General features: G+C 39.6%; 1 protein-coding gene across 1 annotated transcript; it reads right to left on the bottom strand.

Moving 5' to 3' along the window:
- Positions 1–995: 995 nt before the first annotated feature.
- LOC103103180 (zinc finger protein 75A-like) lies at positions 996–24,396 on the bottom strand. The gene is made up of 5 exons (XM_007500455.3): positions 24,017–24,396; positions 20,872–20,905; positions 15,649–15,775; positions 12,026–12,184; positions 996–2,476 (listed from the first exon to the last, which is right to left on the bottom strand). The coding sequence occupies exons 1-5, from the start codon at positions 24,394–24,396 to the stop codon at positions 1,773–1,775; spliced, it is 1,404 nt and encodes a 467-aa protein (XP_007500517.2). The 3' UTR covers positions 996–1,772.
- Positions 24,397–24,871: the final 475 nt, after the last annotated feature.

Raw genomic sequence — 24,871 nt, 5'->3', positions numbered from 1 at the left:
TGTCCAGAATTTCAGACCTTTCTCCAGAAACACTCATTCTCCCGGAGGCAGAAGGGGACAGAACGGACAGTGAAAGTGACCAGTAGCTGGGGACTGTTAAGAGACTCAAGAAGTCAAGGGACTGTCCTGAGGTCAGCCAGGAATCACTGGAGTAACCAGAAGAGGGGAATGGTGTGATAGAATGGTGCTTGAGAAAAATTGATCATGCAGTCTAGATTAGGAGGAGATAAAAGGCAGAGATAGAGTCAGTGGACACCCATTATTGCAAGCCTGTGCTGTGCAGTAAGTTTTTGAAGGATTTGGCCCACAATGAGTGAGAGAATGAATTGTGAACAAAACATTAAATTTTCAGTTTGTTTGTTTGACTGTTCCAGAACACAAACTTCTGAGGTAGATCAGGAGGTGTTATTTGCATAGCAGATGAGGAAACTGAAGGTCCTTTCCTTTGGTCCCAAAGCTAATTAAGTGATTCAAACTCAGGCCTCACAAACTTAAAATCCAGTGCTTTTCCCCTACAGCTTCATGTCCCTCAGTCTGAAATTCCAGGGACAATCTCTCCTCCCCCATAGCAGACACTGAATTTCCTCAACACTAACCACAGTGTCATTTTCATCATCTTTCTCCAGCCATATAAATTTGGCCTTAGGGAACTTCCTCAGCCCATTTTTCTTCCTGAAATGTCTACCTTCCTCTTCAGTACAGCTTAAGGTACTCCATAAAGCCTTCCCAGACAAATTCACCCAGCTCAATCTACCATCTTATTGCACATCCTCTGGACTCTTTATGATAACAGTCATGACTGATGGGAGCTTGGCTCTATTTGCTTGTGATTATTTGTTTTCAAATGTGCTTGAAGAAATCTTACTCCAGCTGAGAGCAGGGACTAATTCCCAAGTTCACTGTTCCCTCACTCAGTGGAATAGAGGGCTTCTCTCAAGTTGAGGGGACATTGTGCAGCTAACACAGAGCACTCACTGACTCTTCAGACAAACCAATCTCCATAGTCTAAGATGTTTTTATTATTGTGGCATTAACAAACTATAGCAAAAAAGCAAACCTCTCCCTCCCCAACAAATAAAACCAACCTCACCAAACAAGGCCTCAAATGCAACTATATTCATTCAAGACCACATTTTAAAAGGCTGAGAAGTGCCCACATGCCTTTTCCATTCAGGTTTGAGATGGGCAGGATGGAGATTCTGTAGCCTTTCAGACTAGTTTATATTCTGGGTTCTCTCTCAAGCTTTCTGGCAGAATTTCTTTGGTTTTTAAGAATACTAAGAAGGGATTTGCCAATGGGGGAGTATTATGACATTTGAAGAGGTGATAACCTCTTCAGAGCCCGTTTATGAGGTACATGAGAAGACCAGGCTCATTTTTAGTTGTATCTTATTTTTGAACAAAAACCAGCATCACTAGTGTGATCACCAACTTTACTGGCCAAACTTCCTGAATAGCTGAAGAACTACCTTATGCACAAGGCACTTCCCTTCTACCTGGCTCCATAAAGAACTGTAAAAAATGGGGGGAAGGTATGGGGACCCTGATTCTAGTGCAATCTAAGAACTTCCCAACAACCACAACTATCCCAGAATGGAATACAGCCTGCCTCATGAGGTAGCAAGTTTCCGGTTACTGGAGGTGTTCCGGTGTTTAAAGGCCTTTGGTCAAGGATTTTGCAGACTTTGAACTAGATGATATCTGAAGTCCTTTCCCACTCTAACTCTACTTGGAGTGTATATTTGATACCCACCCCTTGTACGATAGGGGTTTTAACTCCAATCAAGATCCATCAGGCCATACAGTAAACCCTTGTAGTGCTGTTTCTTCGTGTGTACCTTAATGTGAGCTGTGAGCTTAGACTGCTTGGGGAATGTCTTCTCACACTCGCTACAGCAGAATGATCTGGCCTTGCTATGTATTCGAAGATGACCCTTCATGTCTGCTTTCAGGCGAAAGGTCTTGTCACACTCTGGGCACTGGAAGGGCCTCTCCCCCGTGTGCAATCTGATGTGCTCAGTGAGATGGCAATGCTTGGTGAAGCCCTTACCACACTCACTGCAGGAGAATGGCCTTTCCCCGCTGTGCCGGCGCTGATGGGCCTTCATGTCAGCTTTCACTCGGAAGCTCTTGTCACACTCTGGACACTGGAAGGGCCTTTCCCCAGTGTGTATAGGCAGATGCCTGAGAAGATGCCCCTTCTGGTGGAAGCTCTTATCACACTCTGGGCACTGGAAAGGCCTCTCTCCAGTGTGTAGGCGCTGGTGCCTGAGCAGTCGGTCCTTCCGGCCATAGTTCTTGTTGCACTCAGTGCAGAAGAAGGGTTTCTTCTCTCTGTGTACCCTAATGTGATTGGCTAACTGAGACTTGTGGGTGAAGCCCTTGTTACACTCACTACAGCGGAATGGCAAGAGCCAAGATGAGTTCTGATTTTGAAGGTTTTCCTGTTCTCTTGAACCTGAAGATTTAGAATTCCCTGGAATTAAAAACAAAACAAAACAAAAATCCCATCAATATTCCTGGCTACGACATGGAAGCCATTAACATTTTTTGAAGCAATGTCTTCTCTATGTCTTTATCAAAGTTAGATGCCAAGTTGTCCAAAAAATCTAGATTTCATTACAAGAGATGCTCTTGCTTTGCTCTTAAATTCTTTTTCTCATTTCATTATCACAACCAAGAACAGATTGCTAGGACCCTATTTACTACTCCCTCCCTCCCAATACATGTGAGAAAGTCAAGGATTTGAAATCCCACATCTAGTAACATCAAGCCCGAACTGTGAGTCCCCAATTTCCTCCCCTGAAGGTGGCCATTGATATGAATTAAAACACTCTGGAAGGCTGGAGTATATACATATATGTGACTACATCTTTCCCAGGCTCTCATGCAACTTTAATGGAGGCCAGAGAGGGATGCTCAGGGACAGTGTTAATCTCAAAAATTCCACCACAATGTTCAAGGAAAGTTTTCAGGAACCTCTGACTCTGGAAGAATGGTGAGGTTCCAGAGCCTTATATATACAACCTTCTGAGATTTGTATAGCAGTCCTGTGAGTTAATGATTTATATGTGGTACAAGCATTATCATCTCCATTTCACAGATGAGGAAATTGTACCTCAGAGAGATTTAATGAATTGTGGTCAGTGGGAGTATAAATCAGGTTATCATGAGTATGGCACACTCTCTCCATAATACCAAGTTCCTTCTCTAGAGATGGTGAGCAAAAAGGGGTCAGGAAGAATTGCCTTCTAGCACTCTCCTTCCTTTACAGTCTGAAATATGACAAATAAATTGTGCTCCTGAGCCAGTCTGTTAAGAATGTTTTTGAACTGGAACAAATGTTTTGAGCACAACACTGTGGCAACTGACAGAGGATGAATTTCCTTCTGGAAAGTGTGAAGACTGGATTTAACTATCTCCTGATTGTAATAATGAAGATACTTAGCTCTTTCTTTATTGTGAAGATAAAATTGTAATCTCCTGATTGTAACAATGAAGGTACTTAGCTCTTCCTTTATAGTGAAGCTAGAATTGCTAGCTACGATCTATTTTTAGGTTTTAACTACAAAAAGGTATTAAGTAACTACAAAAGGTGAATTAATCACAAAAAGGTGGTAACTACAAAAGGTGAACTTAACAAAAAAAGGATTTAAATAACCCAAAAAGATATAATCTAACCAGAGAAGGTGAGAACTAAAAAGAATGGACAATCCTGGAGAAAAATCTAACCATAGAAGGTGAGAACTAAAGAATGGGCAGTCCTAGAGAAAATGGGCAGTCCTGCTGTGATTGGTAGACGTGAAAATTTAAGAGGAGGTGACACAAGAGAAAAAAGTCTTTAAATAGAGGGAAAAAAAGACTGAAGGACAGTCAATCACCCTGAACTTGGAATGAAGGATCAGTCACTCGGTGCTGAAGGTAATATGGATATACATTCAGAGAATTTGGGCACTGACTCAGAGGAGTGATTGGAAGACCAACACCCAGACTTCTTTTAGACTGTTACCATTGGTGAGTGAAAAGCTGGCTTAGTGACCCAGTCTTTGTGGAGGCATGAAGCCTCCAGGTAAGGCCTAACTTCTTGAGACTCTCTTCCCCTATCTGGGACTTAGAAATTCTAACTGGTATCAGAAGAAGCCAGAGTTCTCTTTCTCTCTCTCATTCCTTATCTTCCTTCTATTGTAAATAAACTACCATAAATTCCATTTTCTTTAGTAATTAATTTTGGGATTTGGAAATTAAATCCCTGGCGACCACCTAATTAATATATTTCGGAGTCCAACAACAATTTAAATTTAACAAAAGGAAACTAGATACTTAAATTCTTTGTCTCATGAGGAATAATCATCTCAGTCATATCATAGGACCCCATTTTTATTACAGGTAATTTATTTTAGTCAACTAAATGCAGTTGGTGGAAATTCTCCAACTGAATAGAACTATATGTTTCTTCCTTCTTCACTTGTAGAGTTAATTAGGAACTTCCTTACCCAGGAGCAAAGTTTTCTGTTTTAGTGGTCTACTTCCTGGTTTACTTAGTCAATGGAAGGCAACAGCCAAAAATGAAACAAGACATTTTCTATCATATTACAAATTTACTTTTCAACTCATGACTGTTTTTGGGGGGGAGGGGAGTTGGAATTTCAGTTTTCTGAAAAAAGAAAATCAGGACAGAGCTTGACACTGATACACATATAACAGTGAAGTTGTTTGAGGTCTGGGGCTCTGGACAGTTCATCTCCTTCCCTGCTCTCTTGAAGTCCAATCCTGCCCTGAAATCAAACCCAGCTCAGCTCAACATAAAAGGAACATTTAAATCCCAAAGGAGGAGGATCTGAACATTGTAGTCGAGGAATACCTCCTCTTTTCTTTATTTGTATTTGCTTAAGATAAAGTTGTGGACTTGCTTGTCTTTGCTTCAGACAAAGATAAGGATTGACACCTTCGCCCATCTTGGGACCAAGGATGGAATGTAAACAAGAAGGCTGCGGGATAAAATTTATGAAGGGCTAATTGCGACTAGGTGGGCGCCTATCCCCTCGTCTGTCCCCTTCCCCTTTGTTTGTATTTGCATTAACGGAAGAATGTAGGCTGACCTTCGAACACCTGCCTATCCCTTGATCAAGATTAGGGTTTCTGGAATGTAGAGTTGTACATTCCTGTAGGTTTTTTGTCTAAGTAGTCTTTGCCTATAAAAGTTCTGTGTGAAGCAAATAAAATTGGCACTATTTCTCTCTTTTCATATAGTGTCCATCTCTTCTTTTGTTACTCTTCATTTTTCATTACCCCAAACAGGATGTCACAGGACTGGCCGACCCTGTGGATGAGTCTTGTAAGCCATAGAGTCTTACAAATGGCTGCCCGGACAGGGACTTTCATTCGTAACCCCGATTCCTTTGCTGGTCAAAGGATGACGAAGAGTTAACAGCTTTTGCCCCGAGACTGCAGCTCGGATGGGCAGAAGAATCGAACAGAGAGAGTGCAGTATTTGTGGGCCTCCTCTGTTCCCCAACTTTTTCTCTCTTTCGCTTTTTAGTTTAAACTGTCCCCTATTAGGGACCCCTTTCCCCCCATTCTTTTCTTTTCTTGGAACCCTTCCTTCGGTTCTCTTTGGAGAACCCCCGACGCTGTGTGCTGGTCATGCAGTTTCAATGCTACGGAGATCCCCTTGGTGGTGAGTATATGAGATACTCTAAGGGTGAGAGGGAAATTATATTTTTTCTTTAGAATGGATCCTAAAACACGGATTTTTTTTTTCTCAAAGCATGCTTGTCACAATGTTGTGTGTTTCTGTTTTTTTGTTGTCTTTGTCAAAGTCTCATCTCTATGTATTCTTGAATTGGACACTCACAAAAAGAAAGAATCTAAAATGGGATAGTTGCAAGATTGAACTTGTCTGTCAAAAATCCTCAGCAGAGGACAAAAGCAAATACCTGTTCAATGATTTTTTCCTCTTTCTTCCTTTGGATGGGCCCCCAAAGGAGCGAAAAAGAGAAAAATTCAGAGCAGAAAAAGGGAGATTTTTACTCCACAATTAGAGGCTATTTTTCACTTAAGATTAATCCTATGGTTTGATGTATGCAATTTGGGAGTATTGTTAATGATTTTGATATGATCTAAATTTAATTTCGTGCAACTATTTGTCAGTTAAATGTGAAATATTACTCAGATTTTATTGAGCACAACAAAACTCCTGGTTAGAAGTTTGTTTTATTAAATATTGCTATGCATAATGGTTTCAGTGAATTTGAGAATTGTCTAAATGTGGCTGATAGCCAGACTGACACAGAGAGGGAATATTTTATTCTATAAGGACAAAAAATTGCACTGGCTACTTTATATATGTAAAAGTCATCATGTTGTTGAGAAGAACTTATTCTAGAAATTAAATTTGGGATTTTTTCAAATCAGATTTATTTTAATGCATGTGCTGTCAGGAATAGTAACAAGAAATCATATGACACACAAGAAGTTTAAGTAATCTGTTCATGGAATTTTATAATACCAGTATTAAGAATTTGGTATTTTGCAAGAGAGAATTTCTAAATGATGTTTTTGATCAAGGTTATATGAATTGTTTTTAAATGTGAAAAATGCATAGGAAGGAATTGGTAATCTAGAGATGAACATGTATGTATTCAGATACCAAATGCTGGAAATTAGTGATGCTGAGTGAATACAGAATATGTATGCATTTGTATTATGAAGAGAATTAAGTTTTCCACCTAAATAGGTTAAGGGTATATGATATACAAACTGTATGTCCTTAACAAGACAAATTTAACCAGCCCTGAAATCAAGAGGGCTTGTCATGAAGATTGAATACAATTCCATATATTGCCTTTCCTCTACTTACAATAATGGTAAAGAGGGGAAGCCAGAAGAAATAATGAAGTAGTCCCAATAAGAGAAAATAATTAATTGAAGTAGATAAGGGAGATTTATCCCTTCCTAAGTTTTTTTTTTAGGAAACAGACCCAGCCCCCTCCCCCTCAGGAGGTCAAACAGTTTTTGCAGGCTGAAAAAAAAAAAAAGACTCTAATTAGCTGAAGGATAAGAATTAGGAAGGTCAGGTAATAAAAGGAACTTCAGGAATATCAAAGAGGTCCGGCTGAAATGCCAGGTAACATATAGCTACCTAGGGATGTGATTAAGTAACTGTGAAAGTAACCAGCCTCTGAGGACAAACCTCAGGATCTCTGACCTCACATAACTATGTTTGTGATCAAACTATGTTTGATTGTCAAATAAGAATCTTTATGTGAAAGGAAATAACTTTATATCTTATAACCTTTCTATATAAGTTTATAATTGAATTTGGAGGTGTCTGGATTCGTTTTATGAAGTGCTCCACTGCAATAAGAGTAATGAATAGAGATACTAACTGATATTCTTAAATTCTAGTATGAATTAGATATAATTGTAATAATGTTGATGGAATTTAATCAGGAATATAGCAATATTTTAGGCTAAACAAAAACTAAACTGTAGATTTTATTCTACTTTAGACAGGTTTTGAGGAGTGCATGTAAATGCTTTGTACTTCAGTTTGGTTACACACTGAAACATTGCTAAAGGACTTAATCAAAGTTATTTGGGAGTTGTGGAGTTTAAACTAAAATCCACTGAGAGTAAATTATTATGAAAGAGGTTTGATAAATTCAATATTATAGTAAGCTCACTTGTTAAAGAAGGATGGGACAAGGCTGTTAAGTAATAAATCTAAATTGAGCCAAGGAGCCTTAGGATCAATTGCTCAGAAGCTATTAACCCCTTCCTTGCACACAGGAAGGAGAAAGAAGTTCCACACTAATACTTATGAACTGCAATAGGGATCTCAAAGAGTTAACAACCTCTGTGTGATAGAACTTAAGATAAGTGTATTTTAATTGTAGATTCAGAGGTTTTAAGACACTCAAACAAACAAACTTTGCCAGGCCTGGTCTGACCAAGTAGCTTGTTTGAAGCTGTGAATTTTAGTGCAAACATTCCATGTCCAGAATGATAAGATTATTCAGCCAACAAGATGTAGCTTCAGCCCATCATTCTGTAAGACTACACTTTCCTGCTCTGTACATCGTCCATTATATGGATGATATTCTTATCGTAGCTGAAGATGAATCTCAAATAAGCAAGTGCTATCTATAGTCAATTGGAAATTACCTTGCAAAAATACCATTTAGCTATTACTCAAGAAAAGATTCACAAAACAAGTCCCGTACTCTATTCAGGGGCTCAGTTATAGGCAACATCTGTTATGCCTCAAAAATACAATTAAGAAAGGACTGCTTTTAATGATTATCAGAAATTGTTAGGTGATATCAATTGTGTCAGGCAATATTCATTTCTTACTACAACTGAATTACAACCTTTATTCAAAATATTGGAAGGGAGCTCTGACTTGAATTCCCCTGGAACTTTGACACCTGAGGCCTCTCTTGCTTTAGAGATAGTAGAAGATAACCATTATCAGCCTCAATTAGCTGTGAAAGTGACTATTTTTGCAACTTTAATGTTACCAACAGGTGCCTTAACTGAGAAACAAAGAGTCATTGAATGGTTACATCTAAAAAGCAAAATGGGAAAGGCTTTACAGAATTATGACTGTCTTATGGCTCAATTAATATGGAAAGGCATAAAACGTGGTCTCAGGTTTAGGATAGTATCCTCATGAAGTCCAGGTACCCATTGCTAAAGATATACTACAGAAATATTTAGTCTTTACTGTTAGTGTACCCCATTGCTATTACCACCTACACTCCACAAGGCTTATTTTCTTTTTTGTCACAACATCCTATTGTTTTTCCTAATATTCTAAGAGATTGTCCGGTATCAGGACCTAATGTTTGTGTTGATGCAAATGCTAATTACAAGACAGGAGTATACAAGGAAGGTAGTTCACCTGTCATTTTTACCACTCCTTATTCTTCTACCCAACAAAATGAATTAACAGCTATTTTACTAGTTTTTTGGTTACTTCAGGAGCCTTTCAACCTTATAATGGACTCTAAATATGTTTTTCAGTTCTTGCAGGGTATAGAAAAAGCTGTTATCAGATCTACTCAAAGCAATGTACAAATGTAAATTACAAACTGTCATATGACAAAGGATACATCCAGTATATGTCATGCATGTACGCAGTCATACAAATCTGCCTGGACCTATTTTTAAAGGAAATGATATCATAGATCAAGCTTTGATTGCTCAATGTTATCTAACTGATATACAATTAGCTGAGGAATCACATCATAGATTTCACCAAAATAGTAATGCTTTATGCCAAATGTTCCAACTCACTAAAGATCAAGCCAAAAGTATTGTTAAAAAGTGTCCTAATTGTGTTAAATGACTGGTCCCCCCAGAACATTTAAAACAGATAATGGACCTGCTTATACTTCCAAACAATTTTTTCTTTTTTGCCACACTTGGGCTATTCACCTCACAGGTATCCCACACAATCCACAAGGACAAACTATTGTGGAGCACAGCAATCAGATCTTAAAAAACATTTCTTTTAAAACAAAAAGGGGGAGACAGCACCCCACAGCGATGATTGACAATAGCTGTACATACTATAAATAATTTGATCTTTACTTCCAATAATATACCCAGAGCTGAAAATTTTTTCTCTGCATTTTCTTATGAATGAAATTCAGGCACCACTCCTGTGCTCCCTGCCCAAGAACAAAAACTTGGCATGTGGAAAGATGATAATCAAACTTTTGGCAAGAGGCAAGGACCACCCAGTGGTCCTGCAAGGCCGAGGTTCTGTTTGTGTCTTCACAGGTAAAGACAGAGTATGGCTCCCTCCCCGCTGAGTTTGAGAAATTGACCATAAAGAGAAGGACAAAGAGAGGACGCAGGAAGCCTCACGAGGAGACTCGACAAAGTCTCCATAAGATACTGACTCTTCTGCTTCTATTCCAGACTTTAAGTGCAGCTACTGGAGTAAAGAGATGGTCTTTGGGGAATAACCATCTTGGGTAGAATATGTCAGCATGGGACACGCTTTACCAGAAGTCATCTTATATACAAAAACTAACTGATATTCCTGGCATTTACCATTTTGAGAGACAAGCTAAGGACAACAATCAGGCCAACAATTGTGTTTGTGCCTTTCAATTGGATTGGACTAGTTGAGGCACCCCCAGTGTGCCTCACAAGAGACCATCCTGCATGCCTGCCCCTCAGATCTCTGCAGGTGCATTATTATGGTCATCCTGACCTGTCAGACTCTTTCTGGATAGGACCTTATCATGTAGATAAAAGGGAAAAATATGAAGATTATGGCCAACTGCAATATCTAGGTTGGCTAGGGGAATCTTGTGATAGTATTTGGGGACAAGAAAGACCTATTTGTCCATATGTGATGGGATATGAACAAAGAGACACTGTTAATATGTTTCTGCCCTTGCTGTCATGTAGATTTAAAAGGGCATCATGTATTCATTGGAAAAATATGATTTGGGTGTACTGGTATAACAACACAGGGTGTATTGGAAAGAAATTGGATTCTTATAAATTTCATGATTGTTTTTTGGATACAGCTCACCTTTGTGGGTGATGCCCCCAGAGCTAATTGGTTACATTTTGCTAATTTCACACAGATTTTGACTGATTATGGAAAGATAGCCCTGGCATTGGATAAAGTAAATATGTCTCATTATGTTAATGTTACTTATAATGGAAAAGTCCAAAATCCAGTAACTAGAAGTGTTACATTAGGCATTCAAGGTAAACACTCAGGGGGGTGGTATCACTCACCAGCAGATAGAGCAATGGAAAAATTGTCTCAATTAATTAGCCCTAGGAAGAGAAGATGTATTTCTTGCTTAGTTTTAGGAATTGTAGCTCTTATAGCCGCTATAACAGCCACAACTGTCAGTAGTGTTTCACTAGCACAAAGTGTAGCTAATGTAAGGACCCTGGAACATGATGCAGAATATTTACATGGGCTAGCACAGAATGTAACCCAGGTTTTACACTTGCAGCAGGATATTAATATAAGGGTTTTTTATGCTTTACAACAAATATCTAAAGATGTATTGTTATTTACCAATCAAGTAGAAATTTTAGCTATCAAGGGTAAATTAAGGTGTGATTATCGCTATTCAGCCTTTTGCCTTCTTCCTGTTAAAGCTAACACGTCTGATGCATTCAAAAAAAAAATTAGAAATGATCTACAAGGTCTTTGGTTAAAGAGTAACATCTCAGAGGACATCCAACAAGTGAACCATATCATTGATGAGATGGATAACTCTTTAGCTGAGGACCTTCGCCCCGAACATATCGCTGATTGGTTATACAATTGGATTCAAATGAGTATAACCATATTAACCTTCATATTGTTCATAGTTATCTTAGCGGTCCTTCTTCCCTGTCTGTTCCAACTCCTTTTGTCTAGCTTGGGCAAAATTGGCCGCATCTTGGCTCTCCACAGAAGTCTTTTGCAAAACAAATAGGGGGAATTGTAGTCGAGGAATACCTCCTCTTTTCTTTATTTGTATTTGCTTAAGATAAAGTTGTGGACTTGCTTGTCTTTGCTTCAGACAAAGATAAGGATTGACACCTTCGCCCATCTTGGGACCAAGGATGGAATGTAAACAAGAAGGCTGCGGGATAAAATTTATGAAGGGCTAATTGCGACTAGGTGGGCGCCTATCCCCTCGTCTGTCCCCTTCCCCTTTGTTTGTATTTGCATTAACGGAAGAATGTAGGCTGACCTTCGAACACCTGCCTATCCCTTGATCAAGATTAGGGTTTCTGGAATGTAGAGTTGTACATTCCTGTAGGTTTTTTGTCTAAGTAGTCTTTGCCTATAAAAGTTCTGTGTGAAGCAAATAAAATTGGCACTATTTCTCTCTTTTCATATAGTGTCCATCTCTTCTTTTGTTACTCTTCATTTTTCGTTACCCCAAACAGGATGTCACAGGACTGGCCGACCCTGTGGATGAGTCTTGTAAGCCATAGAGTCTTACAGAACATATCCTCAGTTTCACCCCTTTCACCTTTTCTCACTCACCAGAAAACAGCTGCCCCTGTGTGTTCTTCAAGTCAAGAGGCCCATCAGCACTGGAACCAATGGCCAGTTTTAGTGTCTTCAAAGGTCCCTGATCTCTGATGAATGGCTCTTCCCCTTGTTCAATCTGGGTTATCAAGTCTGGTTTGGGAATGGCATAGCCTGGATGAAGGTTACAAAATAGCAATTAAGTTGATTTTTCTTTAGGTCACTAGAAGAACAAGTTTTGGGAACACATAAAAAACAGAAACTTTCAGGTGTTACAAAACAGAACATGACCATTCATATCCTAAGACTGGGTTCCTAGAGTGATGCCCAGCCCATCTGACTTTAAGCTGTTCATGAGTTAATTTCTTTATATCTCTTAAATGTACAGCATTGTATGTAGTGATTAAATTATTATTTTTGTTCTGGGAGTTCCTAGATAGCCATTTGAGGTTACTCAAGATGTGTCAGATGGCCATAAAATCAATCTTTGAATGTCTGCCTTGTAAACAAATGGTTCTAGGTGAAATATTCCTTAGTGTTCTTGGTGATGTTTCCTGGCTCAAGTAGATGGACTGCCTATCCTACTTAAGGTTACCCCACATCAACAAGTTACAGTGATACAGTGCTTTAAAGTCTACACAAAACATGAGGTGACTACATCAAATGTTATTATATCCATTTTAAACATCATAAAGAAACTGAATGCAAAGGGATGAAAATACTTGCTTGTGGTCATATTAAATACAGGAAATGTGACTTGTAATGAAGGTCAACTTACCCAAGCTCCTGCCTTTGTCAGTCAGTCGATAAAAAAATTCCTACTGTGTGCTAGGCACTGATGACATAAAGAAAGGCAAAAGCCATACCCTGCCCTCAAGGAGCTCCCTGTCTAACACAGGAAGACAACATCCAAACAACTTTGCACAAACAAAATATACACGGGGTAAGTTAGAAAGAATCAACTGAGGGAAGGCACTAACATGAAAGGAGGTCAAGAAAGGTTTCTCTTAAAAGGTAGGATTTTTAGCTGAGACTTGGTAGAAAGCCAAGAGGCAAAGATGAGGAAAGAAGCTCTCCTGGCATGGGGGATAGGTAGTAAAAATGCCCAGAGTCAGGGGATGGAGTGTCTTGTTCAAGGGAGAACCAGGAAGCCTATCAGTGGACCACAAAGTACATAAGGTCAGGTAAAGCACAAGAAGGCTAGAAGGGCCAATTTGTAAAAGGCTTTGAATATTAAACTGTGGGTTTACACTACAACCAATTGTCTTCAAGTCCCACATAGCCACCCTTGCTTAAGTTGCAAATGCAGCAGGGTGGTGCTGCACAGGAGCAGGCTGGTGGGCAGAGTGGGCTGTGGTCCAAGTTTTCATTTTCATTCCTTCAAACCTAGCTTATGATCGAACCACTGTTCCAACTGTTTCCAGGAGGGTCAAAGCCTAAAACCATCAGCCACTACTCATTTCACATTCTTTTTGGACACTTGGGTAAGCAAACCTTTTTATTTTTAAATCCCTTGATTGTTCTAAGAGGCATTTCCAACCTATTTCATCCCACAGTGGTTTTCTCTCCTTCTGGATATTGTAGCACTTACAACTGATAGCATTTGCTTTACCTCATGGCAACTCTTGCACTGTGGAATTTGTGTCTTGTATTGTAATTTAGAAGAAAGTGCGACAGATGGGCAGTGCTGAACAGGGTTTAGGGAATTCCAAGGTCAGAACCTGTCTGTGACACTGTCTGGGCAAACTAAATGTCCCAGCTTCACGAACCTCTCCCAGACTGCAAGTTCAGGTACCAGAAGGTAAAAAGGAGGAGATGTAAGTGACACCAGCTGTAGGAACCTGGGCAATTCTCTAAAGTTTTATCTGCTAAATCATAGATGTTTGGAAAATTCGCAAGCCATACATTCTCCATCCTCACAAAATCTCAGCTCCTTTACTATGTATGCTATGTAGTTTGCTGATGTTTTAGGTCTCTTCAGAGACTAACAGTTCCAGGAGAGTTAGGTGGTTCTATTTTTTAAACTGCTATGTAAGAAAAGCAGAGTGGCCTAGAGCAGAGATGTTGAAACTCAAACAGAAATGGATCTTAGCTTGCAGAATATTGACTTAGAAAACCACAAATTAGCATTATTTATGTTGCATTGTATTTTTATTTTGTTAAACATTTTCCATTTACTTAAAAAAAATCCTTATCTTTTACCTTTTAGGATCAACACTAAGTATGAGTTTGAAGGCAGAAGAGTGGTAAAGGCTAGGCAGTGAAGGTTAAGTGACTTGCCCAGTGTTGCACAGCTAGGAAGAAGTATCTGAGGACAGATTTGAGAATCTAGGACCTCAGGTCTCCAGGTCTGGTACTCTATCCACTGAGAAACTTGCCTGCCTCCCATTTACATTTTAATCTGGTTCCCCAGTGGCAATGCATTTGATACCTCTTGATTTCTGACAGAGTTGGCTTTGGGGAAGCAAAAAGACCTGGATTAAAGTCTTGTTCCCTCCCCCCAGGCCCCAACACAATAAATCTATATACATATAGACATACATACATTTATTTACATAATAAATTTCCATGGATTTACCACAAAATCTAATATAGCACTCTTAACCCAGTAGGAGTGTGGTTGTCAGCCATGTAAGGTTAATTTTCCCACACATGATAAAGTAGGAGGCCTATGCAAAATTCAGATATAAAACTGTTAAAAGGAAAGAATGAGATGATGCACTTCAGGATGAAAAACTTAAGTTGTCATTTGTTCTTTTGGGTATTCATGAAATATTTATAGAACTGAAATGAAGATGATGACTCCAAGTGAAAGAAATGAGGTAATTAAGACTGGCCTGATTCTACTTTTGAGGGTGACATTAGCCAAGCGAAAGACACCAAAAACATAGAAAAATGCTGGGGGGAGGGGTATTCACTTGATAGGTTGGAGGTGGCATGGTAACAAGTTAGACCAGCATGGCAGCCTAAGCATGCGCAGTAACCAACATCTCTATTTCTTATTCATTATTGATGGCAGCTATGGCAGCGAGGTAGCTCGGTAGATAGAGAGCCAGTCTGGAGGCAGAGGACCCTGGGTTCAAATATGGCCTCAGACATGTCCTAGTTATGTGACCGTAGGCAAGTCACTTAACCCCAGTTGCCTAGCCCTTACCACTTTTCTGCCTTGGAACTAATTCTTTGTATCAATTCTAAGGGCACAAGATAAGGGTTTAAAAAAACATTTCCATGGCTGTTGTTGTATGTTACAGTTCTATTTTTGTCTTTGTATTCCTAGTATCTACTACCTTGATAAATGTAATAAACTGAACTGAATTAAATAACCACTTAAACTGAAGAACTATCTATCTATCCATGCATAAAGTTCCAAGTAGTCAAGTTAGATCACATTTTGATTTTGTATGAGTGTACTCTTCCGACAGTGACCAATATGGAAGTGTGTTTTGTATGATAATACATGTATGGCCCAGATAAAATTGTTTATCGTCTCCAAGATGGGGGAGGGAATGGAGGAAGGGAGGTATTTTGGATCTTATAATTTGGGGAAACATGTTGAAAATTGTTATTTGGGAAATTGGGAAAAATATCTTTGAATTACAAACAAAACAACCCCAAAATTCCTCATGAAAACATCTTACCCAATGAAACCAAAGTCTCAAAATTATTCTTCACTACATCCTTGTAAAGCTCTTTCTGCCACTCCTCCAAGGTCCTCCATTCTTGTTCCGTGAAATACAAAGTCACATCATCAAATGTCATAGGCACCTGGAACCATAAGAATGAAACACATTTACCACTAATTAAAAAAAAAAAACTACCACCTTTTCCTTTCTTAAATTTCATTTTAATATTTTTTATTTTCTTTTTGTCTTTTTTTCTGTTGCTTTCATTTATGAATATAGCCCTTCTTTCCCCAATTCAGTGAACCATCCCTTGTAACAAATAAAAAGGAGAAAAAAAGTAGCGTAGCAAAACCAACAGGAAAAAAATGAAAAAGCATTCATTTATTAAAAACTTAATATTAATATAAAACAAATAAAAAACAGATTCCTACAAGATGCATTTTTGTCATGTAAAAGGTGACTTTAACTGCAGCCCACAAGAAGGGTTGGGTATAACTACATCTTCCAAAATAACAGGACTTTTCCCAAATGCTATAATAATGCTGGTGGCAGATGAAATAAAGTGATTTACATTGTGAAACAATCTAATACCTATTATCCAATGGAGAGAAAGTTTCTAGGTATAGCTTGAGAGCCTCGGGAAGTCACCTCATGTCTTCATACCTGTTTCCTCTTCTATAAAATGAGGCAGTTGTACCATACAATCTTTAAATTCCTTTTGGGTCCCAAATTTAAAAATACTCTGACATCTCATCCTGTTCCTTTCCATCAAGCCCAACCCAGGCCCAGCAGCCAGACACTAATCCTCTTGCCATCAGGTCTCCTGCCAACACATTGACAGCAGGCCACCTCAACATAAGATGCTGGCTTATGCCTTAAAAAAAAAAAACATTGAGACCATTTATCCCAACCTCATTTTACATTCTAAAATCTCTATCATACCCATTATCTCCTCCTTTGTTCTAGTCTTAGAAGAGGTGCCAAGCCAACACTGCAACTACCTCGTGTTCTTTGGAAGTATATTCCTTTAACCATTCTCATTCTTTCTTAGTTTTGGTCTCTTATTTCCTGGTTCCTCCCCAGCTGCCTATAAATGTTTAAATCTCATTCAAGTTTAAAAAAGAACCTTCACTTGACTTTATCACATCCTCAAACTAGTCTTCTAGTTCTATCTTTTTTCAACCAAACTCTGTGAAGAAGCTATCTGTATTCACTGCCTTTACTCCTTTAATTTCTACTCATTTCTCAACCTTATGACTTGACTGATCCTGTTCTCTTTAATTGTTCCATCTTTCCTCAGCCCCCATCCTTCTTGGCCCATTTTCCATGTTAGAACACTGACACTGAAGACAACCCTCTCTCCTCCTGGGTACTCTCTCTGGGGAGTTGCACTGAGATTGTGCCCTTCTAGGTATTCTCCAATTTGTCTAACTACTGTAAAATGGAGATTTGAACCCCAGACTTCAATTCCCAGAAGTCCTTGGTAGTTCCCAGAATTCCCTATAATATCACCCTGAGTCCTCACCTGAGTACAAGAACACAATTTGTATTTAAACTGACTCTCCGCCTACTTTGGACCTTTCCCTGCTTCTGCTTCTAAGCACACGCATCTCTCAAAATGTAGTAAGTGAAATTGAATGGGCTTTTCAGCCCTCCAAGACACATGCTTTCTTATTTTGTATTTTCTTTATTTCTTTTTTTTTTAATAACCCTTACCTTCCATCTTGGAGTCAATACTGTGTATTGGCTCCAAGGCAGAAGAGTGGTAAGGGCTAGGCAATGGGGGTCAAGTGACTTGCCCAGGGTCACACAACTGGGAAGTGTCTGAGGCCAGATTTGAACCTAGGACCTCCTGTCTCTAGGCCTGGATCTCATTTCACTGAGCTACCCAGCTATCCCCTTCTTTATTTCTTAGTCTTTAATAAACCTCATAAAAATATAATAGTTTTAGCAGAGAAACTAATTTTAATTGTTACAGATATGGCGACCACGAAGGAATGAGAAAACTCTCAATTAAAAAAGAAAAAAGATAGCCTAGATAGTGATTTTAAAGCCATGTTTCTCCAAGGCTTTTCAGAAACGTCTCAAGATCTCCTGCCTGCAGCCATCCGCTTCAGACTTTCTTGATTCAATATCGCTCACCTGATCCCAGCCCTTCTGGCCTGGCTCCTGTTGCCTGCTTCTGCACTCCTGCAATCTGGACCTGTCTGATCCAGATCTCAATCACCTGATCACGACCCGCTCACCTGGCCCCAGCAAATTCTAGCCTCGGAGCAGATCGCTCATTGCCCCAGGACCAGGACTCACTTCTACCAGCTGATAAAAAACATGGATGATTTTCCTTAGGCTACAATTAGCTTCCACGTTGCAAGGGGCAGGGGATAACAGAGGGGGAGAAAGAGACTTTTGAACTTATAAGCATGACTACTTTAAAAGGATATCTTTTGACTGTATTGATTCTTTCACTTAGCTCACCTGGGAGTCAGGGGAAAAATTCAGCTCCCTGCAACTCTTTAGCCAAATTTGAGATTCCAAAAACCCACCCTCACTATGGGGGGCAAATCAGGGCTCCGTGGATTGAGAGCCAGGCCTAGAGACGGGAAGTCCTGGGTTAAAATCTGGCCTCAAACATTTCCTGGAAATGTGGCCCTGGGAAGGTCATTTAACCCTCATTGCCTAGCCTGTACCAATCTTCTGCCTTCTGACAATAGGCATCTAAATGGATAAAAAACCAAAGGACTTTAAAGAGACTGGAGGTTATGTTTTTAAGGCATTTCAGACTCCATGTTTTATAAAAATAATGCAGATTGCTTTGTTTAAGGTTTAACTTTGTGATTTTAAGTTCATAGACTGAATTCAATACTATTCTGTTATACTGAATCAGTTTAATGTACTGGGGTTTAACTACTGTTAAATTCTGTTGCTTTTTCCCTATAACTATACTGAACAAACATTACTGAGTAGACCCATATAAAAACAGCTTTTCTATTTTTGACTTTGTAAATTGTCACATAGAGGATGGATGGACTCCATCAGAAAATTGCTATAACAACCTTTGGAAAATTTAATGAGCTAAATATCTCAAATTGATTTTAAGGGTTTTTTAGACACGATTTTAAGAATTTTTCTTAACAATCTCTGGACAATTTGCCTGCCCCTAACATGAGGTAAGGCCCATTTTAGTAGCTGAAGCGAAATACAATTATAATTCCAACTCCCGCATTTATAAAAATATGAATGGAAGCTGGGAAGTTAATCCCAGGGCATTGTACCCCTACAAATCTCTCCCCCCCTCCCAAAAGGGAGCATCTCTCATTTATAATTCTTCAGGTCACTACTATACTTCCACCAGAATGATACCTAGATTTCTTGATGATGTTTTAGACCCAAAATAAGTTTTACTTTTTTTACATATGTTTACCAAGGTTGAAAGATTTGCTAAGTTTGTAAAAATTGTGATAAATATCCATCAGTTCATAGGCTTTTAAAAATGCCATACAGCTGACTCATATAAAAAAATGATAGTGGTTTGTTATTGTAATTAACTGGACCATTAAGAATTTGGGGGATATTGATACATACATATTTGTACTATTGTTCTTTATTTTAAAAAACTGTTACTTTGTGAAATTCATTTGCTTGTACTCACAGTGGATCATGGCCAGATATGAAGAGGAAATGGATCTCATTTTTGGTGAGAAAGCCTTGTATTCTATATTTTCTTAGCTGACACAGTGTGTCAATAATTATACGCTATATTTTTGAATTTTAAAACTTTTATTATATTTTTCTTGCATGTGCAAAATACTATTTCAGTTGTTTTCCCTCTCCTTTTTATATCTGAAGCACATGTCACCAGTATTAAGAATTCTCTTTAATTTTTTTGACTTTGCAGTAATATAAGTTTAAAATACATTTGCTATAATGTCAATGAATGTCCCAAAAGCTTGAGACTATAAAAATAATGCCACTGGACTTTGCTCAATGATTCTGTCTGATTCCAGGACAAGATATACAAAAGAGGTATTACAACAGGGCCAAAGAAACTAATCCAGGAAGGATTGATGCACTTCTAAGCCAATACAAAGGACTTGAACCTAGTGTGAAAACTCAATGTTGTGATGCTTAACATACATTAAGACGTAGGCCTTCCTTGTATCCACACTCTTTGTGAAAATACTTGCAGACGAGTATCCCAAACTTGGCTCCTATAATCTAGTCCCTTTTCTGTCTTTCATAGCGTGGCAAACTTTCTGTAGTCCTGGCTACTGACTGGGTAAACGCATCATTGCTTAAATCATTTGAATTTGGCCCTGGTTCAAGGACCTGTTATAGATTTATTTTTCCTTTACTTAGAATTTTTACACATAAGACTTTGATAGTCTATATTTTCATCCAGAAATTATCTTTTTTTATTTGGATTTTTCTGATGTCTTTTTAATTTCTCTTGCCAATTGATTCATATACCTCATAACTCAGCCATGCATCCCTAAATGATCCCTGTGTTTTTTCAATCACCCTCTTCACAGGGGGAACGTAAAAATATTTTAAATTGCAAAATTTAAATTCCTTTTGAGAAGAATTTTAGGTTAAGAAACATGATACCTCTCCGAATCTAGAAACTGAACTGTTTGGAGAAGATACCATGAAGATGCCTCCAGACCACAAGCTACATGAGAAGATCAAGAATGAACTTTGGGTGTGGTTGATTGAACATTTATTTGTATATATACTTTCATGCCAAAGGGGACTTCCCCCTAACTGTTTATTTTATTTTTTGTCAATGCATCTAGCAATTATTGGTTTTGTTCTTTTTTCCTCATCCTCAAATTATTGTAATCTTTAAGTTGATTATGTTTTCATGATCCTTTTGGGGAAACTCTTCCCAAAGGATCAAATGGGAGTATGTAAAATGGAAATTTGAACCCCAGACTTCAATTCCCAGAAGTCCTTGGTAGTTCCCAGAATTCCCTATAATATCACCCTGAGTCCTCACCTGAGTGTGAGAACACAGTTTGTATTTAAACTGACTCTCCACCTACTTTGGGCCCCTCCTTGCTTCTGCTTCTAAGCACACAGTTTCTCAAGATGTAGTAAGTGAAATTGAATGGGCTTTTCAGCCCTCCAAGACACATGCTTTCTTATTTTGTATTTTCTTTATTTCTTAATCTTTAATAAACCTCATAAAAATATAATACTTTTAGCAGAGAAACTAATTTTAATTGTTACACTACTCACTCTTCTTTGCAGGATCATTATCCAAGTCTGGCCCCTAAACAAAGAGAGAATTCTAGGTCTTAGCTTGGCTATTTCTCTTTCTACATTCTTTTGCTGATGTTATCAATTTGCATGTCAATTATCTTTTCCATACAGATAATTTCCCAATTTACATATACCACTCTCCTTTGCTCCTGAATTCAGGTTCCACTTCATCAGTTTGCTGGAGATCTCTACTTGGATACAATCTTAAAACTCTCATGTCCAAAACAGAACTTGTTATCTCTTAAATTTACTCTTCCTCATAATATTTCTGGCATAATCCCTACTATTCTTCCAGGAAATCTAAAGCTGAAATGTTTTCCATCCCTGTTTTTTTACTTCTCACTCCTTGAATATCTAATTAGCCATCAAGTTTTCTGTGGTAAGTCAGATGAACAGAATGGTCCCCTTCCCTCATGCACTATCAATTAAATCTTTCTAATATGCCAATGCCAAATAAAAAGAATAGGCATTTAAAATTGTGTAGGAGACAGTAAGACAGAGGAAGGTCCATTAGGGAGCTGGACATAATTCAAATATTCTGAAAAACTGACCCACACAGCAAGAAAAATTGATACAAATGTAAATATTTTGGAAAGGGAATAATTAAATCTGAACAAATTCAGTATGAAAAATGGTGCCACTGTCATTCTAATGAATAGAATCCAGGTATAAAAATGGAGACTTGAATTCTGGACTCCAAACCCCAGGAGTCCTTGCTAGCTCCCAGAATGCCCTCTAATCTCAGAGATTTCCACCTGGGTGAGGTCAAGAATTTCTATTTAACCTGGCTGTAAAGGCTATTGGGTCTCTTTCTTACTTCTGCTTCCCAGCAGACGCGTCTCTTTCATGATGTAAGTGAGGTTGTCTTGGCCTCTCTGGGCCTAGACATTTGCTTTCTTATTCTGTATTTTCTTTAATCCTTAACCTTTAATAAAACTCTAAAAATATAATACTCCTTGCATAGAGAAACTAATTTCTACCTGCCTCAGTTCCCCCAAAATTTAATCCTTACACAGGGAGTTATAAAGTGGATTAATAATTTCCAAGTACAAAAGCTGTGGGAGTCATTTTATGCTCTTTTAAGGTGTGAGAAAAGGTCTTTGTAAAAGATCTGAGTACTTTCCAAAGGTCCAAGGCAAACAACTGAGCTGGCCTGCTTCTACTAAAACTCAAATCATGATTCATTAAAGCCTAAAATGTGGTTTTGCTCTAATAGTAAATCTATTTCCTGTATATATAATGAATTAATTTTTCAGGGTATCAGTGGTATTTACACGAAAAATTCATAATCCACAATCCTTGTGAGCAATGTTGAGTTATCTTATTCCTCTTATGTTTAAACCTATTGCTTAAAAAATTCCAGTGGCTTCCTATTACCTTGTAGGATGAAATATTATATTGTTTGGCATGTAAAACATGTCCTCTTCCTATCATTTTACTTTTATTACACATTACTCCTCTCTAGGCCCTTTGAGGTCCTGATCTACTTGATGGTCTTCATACAGGAAATTTTATGTCCCACCTCCATGCCATTTCATTGGCTGTCCCCTTGCTTGGGATGCTCTCCTTACTCACTTCTACCTTTTGAAATCCCTGGGTCTATTCGATTTATCTTAAGTAGCCACCAGTATGCCTTTTTTCTCCTTTTGTGCCCTTTCTCCCAAATACCAGCTGTGAATGTCTTCTCTAAATTTCTAAGCATTGGGATCTATTTTTTATCTTGGATATATAGGTATTTATGCATGTTTTTTCCTCCATTAGAACAGAAGTTCCTTGAGGGGAGGGTCTGTTTTGTCTTTGTACTCCAGTGCTTAGTAGACTGCCTGGCACTTAAAAAAGCCAACAGTTCATCTATTTGAAAGGCAGTTTATGAAGGAAGCAGACAAGAGAGGAAATAGGCAGAGATCGACCAATGTAGGCAGCAGTGTCCAGGTAGGCTTCCTGAAGAGGTGGATTCTCTAGGTGGAGCCTTTGTGGGGACTGGAGGAAGCTGCCTAGGGGCATGGCTGAGTATCCCTGATGCCAGAACTCCCAGACTGATAAGGCACCAATCACCCTAATCTGAAGCAGCTGGGAAGCTCCTTAACCTCATAGGGAATGCTTGGACAATGTGTGGGCTACCCATCTAAGGGCCTCCCACTGCCCAAGGATGTTGGTTCACAAGCTCCTTTTCCTATACTTTCAGTGACCCCGACCTTCCTGTGGGCAGTCTGCTTTGGCCTTTCTGAAACCATACACCCAGGCTTGTTTCAAAGGCAGCCCGATGACTGCAGAAAGTGAGGATGGGATGAGCATGGAATAATCCAGCTTCCCCACCTCGACCAGTTTACACCCAAACTGGCCTACTGGATGTTCCCTGCACATGCAGCCCCTTTTGAAATGTCACTCCCTGTGTCCCCCTTGCACAGAGCTGGCACTTAATAATTGCTCACTCTTCACATCTGCAGCCTGTGGGTTGTAGATTTCTCAACAGGTTAAATGAGGTGGGCCAGAATGAGAGAGTATGCGAAACTTTAAATATTTAAAAAAAGAGAAAGCCCCAAATAGCTTTTATATGTAATTAGTAAAAAAAATAAAAATAAAACATTACTGATAATACCAAAATTTTAAAAAAGGTGGGCTAGGGCTCTAAGGCACGGTTCTCCTCCTGGCCCTAAGGTCCAAGGCTGAAAAGGGATCCAGGTCACGGAATATTTAGTTTTGTTTCACGTGGTCACGACCAAGCACTTCCTCCCCACGTGACCGCTTGACCCGGCCCGGCCCGAGGGGCGCGGAGGAAATCCTCCCCCCAAACCCCTTTGCACCCCCTCCCGAACGGCTGCTGCACTCCCCACCTCCCTTACAGGCCCGGCCCTAGAGTCTGTCGTCCCTCGCTAGAGCCTCAGGGCACCGCGTGGGACCAGGTCCAAATCTCGTATCTGCTTGGGTTGGTGGGAGACGCCTGGGTTTCTGTCTCGGTAAGACGGAGGTGACGCCTCTACAGCTTCTCCCAGGTCCTGGGTCGGGCCCCGAGGCCGGAAGCAGTGCCTCCAGCAGGCCACAGGCCCTCCCTGAGAGCTCCGCCTCCCTCCTGGGTCTCCTGCCCCGCCTCCGGCTTTGGGCTGGCAAGGGCCGGTCTTACCGGAGCAGGCACCCCTGGGGGCATGGCCTCCTTGTCTCCTCCGGCCTAGAGCCGGGTGTCCGGCGGCGCGGTCGGTCCACTCCGCCCGCACCACGCGCTGGGACCCGCGCTGCAGCCGGGATGAGCGCCCTGCCGGCTGAAGGGAGGGGCCACCCCTTCCCCGCCTCGAAACCCGCCTCTGCCTCCACCCTCACAGCACCCCCTGCAACCGGAGGGGAAACGCCCCTGAGCAGGACCCCGCCTCGCCCGCTCTGCCCCGCCCCGCTCCTCCTGCCGGGGTGTCTTTTGGACCCACTCCTGCCCAGCCTCCTCTCGGCCCCGCCTCTCTTTCTTTGGCTTCTTTCCAGTCCGCGCCTATTGAACTCTTGCCGCCAATTCATTAAAAAAATAAATACTTACTTACTCTGTGCTAAATATTTTGTGCTAAATACACAGTGCTAGGCACTGGAGAGACAGAAAAACCTGAGTGTGTTTTCAAGGTTTTACTTTTTACTGGTAGGAGATAAAGAATATTATATATAAAGACATATGTTATACATTATAAATATATACATACATCAATTTAAAGAGTTTTCTATATGCTAGGCATTGTACTAAAGTTAAAAAAAATGCAGTCCCAGACTTCAAAAAACTTACAGTTTAATGAATAGAGAGAAGACGATGGATAGGAAAGATTTAGCATTAAAATCAGTACTGCTGGGCAACTCATTGGATATGTGAGGGTGATAGGGAGGAAAAGAGTCAAAAAGTCTCCAAGGCTGGGAATCTGGGGGAGAGGCAAACTGGTTGTGCTTCTAACAGAAAAAGGGAAGTTTGGTGGAAAGATAGGCAGAAATTTAATGGTTTTCACTTTGA

Source organism: Monodelphis domestica, chromosome 7, assembly GCF_027887165.1.
Source record: "Monodelphis domestica isolate mMonDom1 chromosome 7, mMonDom1.pri, whole genome shotgun sequence".
NCBI classification, from domain to species: domain Eukaryota; kingdom Metazoa; phylum Chordata; class Mammalia; order Didelphimorphia; family Didelphidae; genus Monodelphis; species Monodelphis domestica.
The sequence above is the reverse complement of the archived record's forward strand: the minus strand, read 5'-3'. Positions and strand labels throughout refer to the sequence as shown.